At 30.6% G+C, this 12,180-nt stretch overlaps 2 protein-coding genes across 2 annotated transcripts in view; one reads left to right on the top strand and one right to left on the bottom strand.

Annotated features, from left to right (window-relative positions):
- The window catches only part of LOC108773146 (uncharacterized), an 11,556-nt gene extending 5,827 nt beyond the window's left edge, over positions 1–5,729 (bottom strand). The window contains exons 1-4 of the mRNA XM_018538870.1: positions 5,706–5,729; positions 5,128–5,289; positions 4,807–4,872; positions 4,590–4,731 (exon numbers count right to left, since the gene is read on the bottom strand). Of these exons, the coding sequence (XP_018394372.1) occupies positions 4,590–4,731; positions 4,807–4,872; positions 5,128–5,234 (315 nt within the window). The 5' untranslated portion in view covers positions 5,235–5,289; positions 5,706–5,729. The remainder of the gene's footprint in view (positions 1–4,589; positions 4,732–4,806; positions 4,873–5,127; positions 5,290–5,705) is intronic.
- A 3,597-nt stretch (positions 5,730–9,326) lies between these two features.
- On the top strand, positions 9,327–11,712 carry LOC108773196 (methionine aminopeptidase 1D, mitochondrial). Its single transcript, XM_018538927.1, has 6 exons — positions 9,327–9,575; positions 10,001–10,258; positions 10,682–10,873; positions 10,980–11,130; positions 11,223–11,333; positions 11,522–11,712. The coding sequence occupies exons 1-6, from the start codon at positions 9,495–9,497 to the stop codon at positions 11,710–11,712; spliced, it is 984 nt and encodes a 327-aa protein (XP_018394429.1). The 5' UTR covers positions 9,327–9,494.
- Positions 11,713–12,180: the final 468 nt, after the last annotated feature.

Below are 12,180 nucleotides of genomic sequence, written 5' to 3'. Positions count from 1 at the left end.
CTATATATATATATATATATATATAAACTTACACAAAAAATTTTTTTTTTAAATCGGCCCTTCAGCTCAAAAACTTCCATTCCAAAGAAGACTCCTAAATTTTTATTTACAAATATTAAGATTTAGAGGTCGCTAGTAAACGATTTTTAAATCAAAGTTTCGATTTTCCTTAATACATGATTTGATGCAAAAATGGCTTAATCCGGATTTTAAATGTGTATGTTTTTTTGATCGCTGAACACGATGCAATAATTCATTTTGCTCTACAATATACGCCTTAAGAAATATTGTCCGATTAATGTGAAAAAATGACTAAATTTCGACATCAAGGTCGATTTCAAGGTTCCAAGCGTTCAAATAAGTCCTTACTCCCCTTAAATTGTAGGTTTGTTCACCTAGAACAAGGTCCAGTTGGAATTTTCCCGGAACCTCCTACAGAGTCTTCAAAAGTTTGATTTAACTGGATTATTAGGTTTTAAGGACAGAAAAAAATTAATTTAATTTAATCAATACAGCTCCATATGAAAAAGTTCTACTCTATTAACGAGAGCTATTAGAGCCAACGCAAGATGTATTATGCTATTACTTTAATAATTCTAATTTAAAATACTACAATACTAAACGATTTTACAATTGATTATTCTTAATAGTTTACATTTCTTTTAATTCTTCTTACATACTATTAACGTTGTGTATTCGTTGTAACATTTCTTAATCTCACTATAATCCGTTAGGTTTCCTTTTTATTCTCGCGTGTTGGTGTACACATGAAATTTTCGTATAGTTCTTCGTTGATTATATTAAAATTTCATCTTATTACGTTATTGCTAATCAGAAACGTTTCGGACAATACACGCACGCACACACACAGAAGGTGTCTCAGGCCACCCGTACATCACTTTTATCTCGGAAATGAAGAATTTTAGAAAAAAAAAGTTTCAAACAAAAATTGTGGCATTCTAAATGATCTATTCAGCGACCTGATCAGTCTGATCTTGGGTGGCGTCACCAAGGTCAGAGAAATGTTACTTTGAATTTTTTTTAATGAAAGCCCTTATTTCTTATTGCATATTCTTATAACACACCTTGAAAGCTTTCCATAATACTATAATAAAATACTTGTTCATAAAGTACTTTTCGAGTTATAATGCTTGAAAGTTATAGTCGACATTAGTACTTCGCAAAAGTATACGAGTATGTACAGATTACTTAGTCAAAATTAATCTCGCAGCGCTGCCATCCAATCGTCAGGCCAAAAAAATGAAATAGTGACTGCTTCTGAACAGAAGAACAAAAAGTGACCTTGAAGCATTGAAACGGTAATAAAAATGATTATTTTTATTAACTTTTTGAGAGTACTTAAGACCATTTATATAAAAACATGATATCCATCAAAATTTAACTAGTTAATTTCAGGATAATTCCAAGACATTCCAGGTAAAAATCCTTATTTCTCAAGGTCGATTAATTTTTATTATTTAATTAATTTTCATTGAGATTGCAACATTATATATATATATAATATTTAAGTTAAGATTCCATATGATGAAAGAATTAAAACAACGTAAATAACCTTGGAGCAATGTTATTTATTGCTATATAAATAATATCAAACGAACGTTCTATCAAAATAAACAATTTCTCTCATAAGTTCTATTTAAACATTAAATCCAATTTTCTATTGATAACGTAATCTTTAAGGGAAGGCTTATATCCAAAACATAACTTTGCTTTTTATTAACGCAACATCACAAACATCCTTATTTAGTAATTTATTACTAGTCTTTAATACTAATTTAATAAAGCGTCAATAAATCATTGATTTATTCGGAAATATTTTTATTTCTTTCTTCTTTTACGATTTGATTTTTTTAGAATGAAAGAATGACAAAAATTCCAGATCAGTCCTAAAATTTCAGGGGTTTCTTCTAGGAATTTTCAAGAATATATTAAATTTCAAGATCCAAGGACATTCAAGGACCACCGGATATTATGAAAAAGTAACATTTATTCTTATTTTTTTGCAACAGTATTATGTAAAAAAAGTAATAGTAAATTTTCAAAAGTCGCCTTTTAGTTCTACATTTATCAAAATTTAACACATACATTAAATAATATGTAGAATTAACACAAGACATATTAAAAAAATACAATAAGAACAAAATCACAGATATCTAATTAAATCTGAAGATAAATTATTCAATTTTTCTTTGATTTTTTAGTAAAATAACTTATAGTAGATTGCCAAAATATTAGAAACAGTGCGATCTTTCTGTTATTTTTATGTTTGCAAGTGCTTTTTATTGAAAATATGACTGGAAATTTATTTTTATGTTGTTTTACTACATTTATAATGAAAAAGTATCATATCCAAGTAAAAAAACTTCATGGAATTTTATTAAGAAGCACTTGCAAATTTAAAATTAATAGAAAAATCGTGTTGTCCTTAATATTTTGACAACCTACTGTAAAAGGGTATTTTTCCTTTTATTTACAAGATAACAAAGATATAAATAAAATGCTCATGTTTTACAAATTTCATGTCAACTAAAGAAAAAAGGTGATTATCGTGACTCATATTGGACAATAGACTTTTAAGTGACTTACGAAAAAAATTACAAAAAGTGACTTAAATGACTGAATGGCAGCGCTGATCTCGTGTGTAGATGAGTATATATGTGCGTAAGTGCTTGTATGAAGAAGAAATCAAAGTTACATATACTCTGTTCTTGTTTGTATTTGTTAACTGGACTGATTATATTTAATGATCAACCAGGTCCAGATAGACTACATGTATTTTACTGTACTAATATTACTCAGGATGAACAAAGATGTAACGAGGATTTTATCCTATTGGGTTGTTTGATTTACGTGAATCCCCTTGCCTTTCACATTTCAAGTACTTAATTTATTACACGCACGTATGCACTCACTTACACACGAGATTAATTCTGACTAAGTAACCTACACATAGTATACCTTTGGAAAATGAATTAATGCCGGCTGTAACTTTCAAGTATTATAACTCAAAAAGTACTTTATGAAAAAATATTTTATTAGTGTTATGGAAAACTCTCAACGTGTGCTACAAGAATATGCAATAAGAAATAAGGGCTTTCATTAAAAAAATTCAAAGTAACATTTCTCTGACCTTGGTGACGCCACTCAAGATCAAACTAATCAGGTCGCTGAATAGATCATTTAGAACCCCAATTTTTATCTGAAATGTTTTTATTCTAAAATTCTCTATTTCCGAGATAAAAATGATCTGAGACATTCTATATACAGAGTGTCACAGTAATGTCCCAGTCTGTTACAAGGCAATATCTCCGTTATTGTAAATGATATGTGAAAATGCCTAAGGAATTGTTTGGTTTGGAGGAGGATACGTTTTGATCACCTTGTTTTTTTAGATGGAGATGTCAAAAAGATATGAAGGTTACCTCCACTTTTTTAAATGGAATTGTATAATTTTTTTTCCATAATTCCTCTAATTATTCTGCACATAAAAGTATTAAAGTAGATGAATCAATTAGTGTAAAGAAAACACATTACTGCTTAAAAATATATTTAGATAAAATTGATACTTTTTAAAATAAGCAATTATGTGTTTTCCTTACACTAATTGATTCATCTCATTCTGTTCATAAAAGAATTAAGATATGATAATCAAAAAATTAATAGTCTACGAAATATTTAATGTTTTGTGTCAACATATATGCCAGAATAAAATATAAAATATCTCATAAACTTTGATCGTATATCTTTATGGCCTCCATCTAGAAAAAAAACAAGGTGACCAAAATACGTTCTCCTCTGAACCAAACAATTTCTTCCTTAGACATTTTCATGTATCGTTAATGATAACAGATATATTGCTTTGTAATAGAATTACTGATACACCCTGTATATGTTAGATCAAAACGCTCACAGAGCAAAAAAATCGATCACAACGCGTTATGGCTTTTGAGATTCTGCTGCAATACGAAATTCGTGTTGTGGCTCTTTCAAAAACGCTTACAACGCGTTCTGGCATATTAAAAGACCTCAAAGCAAAATTTGTATTGTGGTTCTTTTGGCAATCAACCAACACGTATTCTGGCTAAGTTTTCAGTCCTTGAGCTTAACATATACATATATTATATAAAAAATGTTTATATTAACAATAATGAAAAAGAATGAAAAAGAAAAAGAGCTACGAGCCAAAAATTGGTTAAAATTTTACAATTGTTTGTAAATAAAAATTGTCATTAAAATTATGTAGTTTAAGTAAAATAAATTAACAAACGTTTCGACCTCTATTAGGTCATTATTAATGTTACAAAGATCACAAGTTGTTAACAACTGTTCAAGATTATAAAATTATAATCTCGATTTAATTAAAATTAATGATTTAACAAAGATCACAAGTTGTTAACAACTGTTCGAGATTATGAAATTATATAATTACAAAAAAACATAAAAAATATAAAAAAGTCTAAAAAATATAATATATATATATATATATAAGTGAGTGTGTTTATATTAACTTTACCAAGCTTTACAAATGATTTCAGACTTGTTCCTTCTGATTATATACAGTAACTTACTTGCATCATAAGATTTGATATTATAATGGCAATCAAACGTTTATAAAAGGCTGCATCCTGAGAGTCTTGTTCATCTGGTTTTGTACAATTACATGGCTGTGATGTAGATGATTGATTATTCTTCTTTCTCTCTCTCACTGGACTATAATTTAAAGAAATCAAAATGATTTATTAACCTCAAAATTTTACATCTTATATAAAATAACATAACTTATACCTAGTTAAATGTCCTTTGGTAGACATATAGAAGAATGAATCTATAGTTTTGAGTTCAGAAGTAGGTCTAAAATAAAAAATATATTTATGTAGAAGATCTAAAATAAAAATCTTATTATATATTTACATAAAGATATGAAATATATATAACATTTTGCAGGAAAACTCTTGTAATTGTATGCAGTGAATAGATTTTGTTTAAACAAAAGACAAAAAGAATACTGTGTACATAGCATAGGAAGAAATGTTACATATATAATATCACAATAAATTTATTTTTGGTAGTAGCACTAAATGTGCACTATGTGCTAAAAATACTCACGATATGACACTACTGAATCCATTATTCTTCTCGCAATCGCAATAGACATTCGAAAAGAACATACACAGATAAACAACAACGTAAATTGACATTTGTAGAAATTGCATGTTGTTGCATCAGATGCTTCTGCCACGGTCTTCGAAAATGCCGTTCAACGCCGTTCTATTGTAACAGAAATCCAATATAAACAAAATGTTTTCGGAGACAATTATTTAAAAAAACACATGCCGTACATATCGGTCATATTATATATGAATACTCCTTAGTCTATAGTCCTGTCTGTGTTACTAAACTAGCAAAACATTACAGTGCAGACAACATCTAGATCTTAGAACATAAATACTTAGAACCTAGGGTGCGGTTGAGTTGCCACCATGAATGCTTTGAAGCGTTTGATTGACCAATCAAAAGAAAGAATTTTACAAATTGACCAATCAAGAAACCCTTCAAAGCATTCGTAGTGGCAACTCGACCGCACCCCTAGAACGCTAACGGACGCTCCGGCTGAAGCAACATGTATGCGAGAGATAAAGTATAGTGGAACTAAAATTCGTAAGTTCGACTCAAATGTTTCTTACCTTTACGAAGTATACATGGAAGTCAGTAGAAGTACGGTTAGATAACCGTATTATCGGAATGGATTGACGAACGGAACTGAACATGCGCATTACAAATTTTATAGCGTCTTGGGCAGCTTGGGATACACTGTGCAACCTTGAATTACACCAATTGTATATAAGTACTGTACCAGGGTTGCATTATAGTGTATGTACATACTACATACCCGTCAATTATTTGCAGGATCGTGCAGAAGCTCTGACTTATCGGCTTGATTTAAGCGGGAAGCACAGACTTTTGCATAACGCATAAACCATATACATAAAGAATTTGATTGGTCCATTGACTCATGCATAAGAAAATGGGCCATGAAATTCCTTATGCACATGCTTTATGCGTTATGCAAAAGTGTGTGTTGGGGCTCTTATTCGCAGAATCGATAGCGCGCGCACTTCGCAAAACGCAAAGGGACACATTAGCAGTATATATCAATATAGAATAATAAGAAAAACAATAAATAACTGATATTTTTATTATTCTATATTGATATATACTGCTAACGTGTCCCTTTCTGTACGTTTTCCGAAGTGCACGTGTTATCAACCCTGCGAGTAAAACAAGCCGATAAATCATACTGTACGATCCTGAATTCATGCTATATCGGCCCGTATTCAGAACGCAGTTTTATCGATAAAAGTGCGCTTTTATCTTCGAAATTCTATAGTGAAGTATAAGTACGTGAAGTAAACCACAGCATGTTAGCACCATCGATGTCGATGATTAGCACGCTCTGAATACGGGCACGGGCCATCGTGTTTAATCCTGCTATCGGTTGACTTCCACTTTTTGATTTTAAATGTTACACTGGCTCTATATCGTCCTTTTGAGATCGTGTAGCAAAATCTCACTTTAATGCATAAAATTTGCATTGTACTATAGCTATGGAAACACGTTACACTGAACAAGTTTGCCTACCACCAGCCAAGAAAACACATGCATTGTCCGAGTGTTGCACTGGTGACTATAATGGTGGTAGTGACCGATTATGGATGCATCGAGAATCGATTCTTTTTGCTCTTGAAGAATCTATTCTCAAGCGATTCTTTAATTTCTCGATTCTTTCGGAATCGATCTAATTTTTCACAGAATCGTACCGACTCAATTTTTCTTAAATCATTATTTCGAAAGAGAAACGCATGATTTGATACAGAGCGATTGGATGCTGCCAATCACTGCGCCATGGGCTTTAAATTTTTTAAGTTCTCTAAAGATAGACTCAAGTCGTTGTTAATATGTATGTACATAAATAATTCTTGCGCAAGAAAGTTTATATCAAAATATATACAACCAAAAAGTACGATATAAAATTAAGAATTCTTGTATATAATTTTGTTAATCATTTCATTTTAACCTCATTTACAAATTTTTTACTAAAAAACAATTATAAATTCAAATTTAAAAGATTGATTCTTTCTCCTTTTTCATCTCCTCCTTTCTTATACTCTGTCTCCTTCTTACTCTTCCTCCTCCTCCCCTCCTCTCTCTCTCTCTCTCTCTCTCTCTCTCTCTCTCTCTCTCTCTCTCTCTAAGAAATTACGTGTTGCTAAGAAAAAGAATCGAAAAAATCGATATTCTTCGGAATCGATTCTTTTTTTTTTCCAATTGATACGCGATTAAAGCGGGGAGCATAGACTTTTGCATAAGGAACAAACCATATACATAAAGAATTTGATTGGTTCATTGACTCATGCATAAGAAAATGAACCAATGAAATTCTTTATGCACATGCTTTATGCGTTATGCAAAAGTCTGTGCTCCCCGCTTAAGGCGAGAAACACACACTTTTGCATAACGCATAAACCATATACATAAAGAATTTGATTAGTTTATTGACTCATGCATAAGAAAATGGGCCAATGAAATTCCTTATGCACATGCTTTATGCGTTATGCAAAAGTGTGTGTTGGGGCTCTTAAGCCTTGTGTCCACGATGCTAGAACTCGGATTATGAAATGCATAACTGTGCATAAGCATAACATAAGGCCGTTGGACCAATGAGCATCCAGCATAAAGACGCCATATTGATTAACATAAGATGCTCATTGGGCCAGCGGCATTATGTTATGCTTATGCACAGTTATGCATTTCATGTGCGATAGGCCTTAATCCCAAAATGTGAATGGGTAATCCAATGGTATGGTCTTTCCCCAGTAGGAGTGAAACTGAAATAACTGAATAAAGAATAAGTGGCTTCAAAATAAACAATAGAAAAGGTCGGGACATGTCACAACCATAGACAATATACTATGTCTATGGTCACAACACTAGTTCTTCTTAATGAAAACTATTTATATTAATATAATTACAAGGATTACATAATATAAAGTCGAAACGTTTTGACTATGAATTTAGCCACCTTCAGTATAAAATCAATAATTTAAATTAATACAAATATGAACTTAGTATAATAAAGTTAATACGCGAAGGTAATTGTCAAGAATTTTTCGAAATTAGGATGTTAAATATTAATTAGTTTACAATTAAATTATTTTATAAGTTATATATCCATTACCATAAATTGAATATATTATAGATAAGTATCCGGCGGTTTCTCTGTACCGTTTTGTTTATTGATTTCTTTAACCTGTTTTCTAATACATACATATAAGTCATCTCGGAAACTGATGTTTTATAATAAGATAGTTCGGTATCAAGGACAATGACATTATTCCAATCCATGTTATGGTAATAAGTTGATTCTACACGACAGAATGATTACATTTTTTAATATCTGTTTTATGTTCTTTAATTCTTGTTTTAAGGCCGGTATTCATAGTCAGTTCTTATGCCTAGTTCACACTAGGCGCGATGAACGATGCGCGAGGAGCGATAACCAATAAGAACTCTTCTTTACATCGTCATGTGAGCTAAAGCAAAGCTTTTATTGGTTATCGCTCATCGTTCATCGCCCATCGCATCCAGTATGAACTAGGCATTATTTAAAGACTATCTTAAGTAATATCTTAAGGATATACTTCCGAAAAGGACGGGCCGGAAATTCTTAGCGCGCATATGTTTTCTAACGTTTTTTGATGTGCTGAATTCGAATATCATGATGAAAATTGGCGAAAATGCGATTATCATGGTGAAAACCACGAAAAACCCATAAAAATAGCTATTTTTTTTCATTTTTTTCCTCTGGGCCAATTCTTCCATTTTATTTCTTCTAGGATATGGTGTTTCCTTAAGTCCAATGTTAACTCGTTCCGCTGATCACGCGTTAATCCCCTTTTGCTGCGTGACACTGTTTTCGTCGGTTTTGTCATTTCGTTTTTGCAATAGGAGTGCTCTTATATTATAGTATATGTCACGTGCACTATAGAAAAAGAGCACTCCGACGCCTCGGATTTGCATTGCCGAACGCAGCTTAACGTATGTACATATATATATAGAGAAAAATTTAGACAATACAGTGTCGAAGTGCAATGAACAACTATTATTATGGTGTAAGTATTCTTATTTGTGTGAATATTTAATATCGGACTTAACCTAACCTAATCTAATCTTTCTACCTTTTGCATCAACTGTCATCAGCTTATTGGTCAAGAGCACTTATATTAAATTAAAATGGCGATGATTACCTAACCCAACCGAGGCAATGTCGCATCTCTGTTTTCTAGGCCTCTAGTTTTTTCTTGTTTGACATTCGATAAATAACAAGAATGAAATGATTTCATGAATGAGCCTAATTTTATCGATTTTTGAGGTAACGTGGCTGAAACAATTACCAGAAACAAATATCGCGAAACATGCGTTCGACCAAGAGCATCGTTCAAATGGTACAATCCTCCAAAATGTATCTTCTGAACTTTCTCAAAACTATGTCAAAGGTATGTATTTTTATCTACACATTTTCAAAAAATATGCATTTATTATTAGTATTATTACATTATTTATTACATCAGACAAATTAATAATGTAATAACAATGATTAGTTTGACAATTAAATAAGATGTAAGATAATGTCCAAGATTTGTAGTTTCTTGATAAAAATGGAAAAAAAGAAGATAATAAGCATAAGTAAAATGTTGATACAAATTAATGTTCAGAATTACAAAGTTTGGACAGCATTTGTGAAGGATATTGAGTGTGTCGTATTTCATAAACATGATGTCTATAATATATTATTTTATCCTTTTTTTAATATTTTGATGAACAACAAGAATAAAATGATACAATATTATATTTATCATGTATTGAATAAAACACGGTTATTGAGAGCTGAAGTATTCTATAACTGTTATTTTTATTTTAGTCTAGAGATGTAAAACCTAAATTTGTTGATATCCTTAATGACAATTCTTTTGGAAAGTACGCTATAGTCCAGCCTTGGATGGTTTCTGAAAAAGTTACTGTACCTGCATACATACCTCAGCCATCCTACAGTCAGTCTACAGTACCCAAAAATGGACCGACAACACCTGAAATCAAAGATGAATATCAAATAGAATGTATGAAGCACAGTTGTAAACTTGCCAGTTGCATTCTGCGTCAAGTTGGCCCATTAATTAAGGTGAATTATTTCCTATGTTTTATATAAAACTCCAGATTAATGTTGCTTCAATTATCTGCTTTAAATTACAAATAAATTTGTAGATGACAGGATGTGGTGAATCTGGAGTTCTATTATATGGATAATATCTGAAAGATATGCACAAGCCTTGGGTTATAAATTTCACAAACCGAATAAGAGTTAACTATATAAATGTATCGTTTATTAAGCACTTAAAATCTATGTGTGTAAGAATTTTTACATATATGTTGCAAATCATCATATAATTAAGAAATAATATTTTTAAGAATAACATTTACTTGTGTATATATATTCTTTCTTTTCGATTTTTGGTATCCTCAGGAATTATTAATAGCTTTCAGATATACATCCATGCATTAAATATAATAAATTTAAATGTAAAACAAAATTGATATATGCTAGCCAGGTGTTACAACTGATTTTCTCGATAAACAAGTACACGATATGATTGTTGGTAACGGAGCTTATCCCAGTCCACTCAATTATCGTGGTTTTCCCAAATCTATATGTACAAGTGTTAACAATATCGCTTGTCATGGTATTCCAGACAACAGGCCTTTACAAGAAGGTGATATATTAAATGTCGATATAACAGTGAGTAGCTTTATCTTTTACAAGACAAAAATTCATTTTTGTTTACTGGTTCAATAATGAATATATTACAAATTTTTTTTTAAATTAATATTTTTTGTTTAAGTAGGTATATCTTAATGGTTATCATGGTGATTGCTCAACTATGTTTCAAGTGGGTGAAGTAGACTCAGAAGGCAAACAATTAATAACAGTCACAGAATTGTGCTTAAAATCGGCTATTGAAATATGCAAACCAAACGAACATTTTTGTAATATTGGTAATAATATATATATGATTAAAATTTTAATTTATCTATGATATTAGTATATTTATATTTTAGCTATAAAATCTTTCTATTTCTCTTTCTAGGTAACATAATAGAAAAAATAGCAAATGAACACAATTTGAATGTAATACCCTCATTTTTGGGTCATGGTATTGGAACTTACTTTCATGGTGCTCCAGACATTTATCATTTTGGTACATGTGAAAATATCCCATTAACCTTAATGTATTAACGTAGAGATGATCAATAGAGATTATCTAAGTCGTTTTCATAAAATATTGTAATTTCTACATAAAATATTCCTTAATCTCAAAATAAATTGCTACTGTAGATATGTCAAATAGTTATTAACATATTTTGATGCTTTTTTTCTATTTTGTAGCAAATCATTTTCCTATGAAAATGAAAGCAGGTATGACATTTACTATCGAGCCAGCTTTGAGTCAAGGAACAACAGAGATCGAAATTCTGGAAGATGGATGGACAACTTGCACAGTCGACAATTCTAGGACAGCTCAAGTTGAACATACAATTTTAATAACAGATACTGGATGCGAAGTACTAACACTTTAGTTGTTTAGTTTATAATCAGTATCATTACTATTTATTGGTCTATTTATTGAATTATTATTATTTTTAGTGTACATTATAGAGACGTGTATAAATTAATTTGTATGTATTTTTTAGTCTTGTAAATATTATATTCGTGTTTTTACGTGTAAAAAAAAATTAAGAAAAGTATGTTTTATAATAATAAAATCAATTCAAACTCCTTATAATTTAAAAACAAATTGAAGAGAATAAAGGGCAGTAGAAGTCGAGCACAGAAGACGTGCAATTAAAAACACCACTAATAAGTGACAAAAACCATTTATTTGAATATATGTTCGAATAAATGGTTTCTGTCACTTATTAGTGGTGTTTTTAATTGCATGACGTCTTCTGCGCCCGACTTCTATTGCCCTTTATTCTCTCCAATTTGTTTTTGAAAAGTATGTTTATTACAATAAAAATTATTAATATAGTTCCTAATATTATTTT

This window comes from Cyphomyrmex costatus, unplaced genomic scaffold, assembly GCF_001594065.2.
Source record: "Cyphomyrmex costatus isolate MS0001 unplaced genomic scaffold, Ccosl1.0 scaffold2, whole genome shotgun sequence".
Lineage (NCBI taxonomy): Eukaryota > Metazoa > Arthropoda > Insecta > Hymenoptera > Formicidae > Cyphomyrmex > Cyphomyrmex costatus.
The sequence above is the reverse complement of the archived record's forward strand: the minus strand, read 5'-3'. Positions and strand labels throughout refer to the sequence as shown.

Excerpts from the sequence above, each read along its gene's own strand:
- LOC108773196 (XM_018538927.1), top strand. The coding sequence starts at position 9,495 with ATGCGTTCGACCAAGAGCATCGTTCAAATGGTACAATCCTCCAAAATG. Across the intron at positions 9,576-10,000 it reads TTCTCAAAACTATGTCAAAG|TCTAGAGATGTAAAACCTAA; the intron begins GTATGTATTTTT and ends TTTTTATTTTAG. Across the intron at positions 10,874-10,979 it reads TATTAAATGTCGATATAACA|GTATATCTTAATGGTTATCA; the intron begins GTGAGTAGCTTT and ends TTGTTTAAGTAG.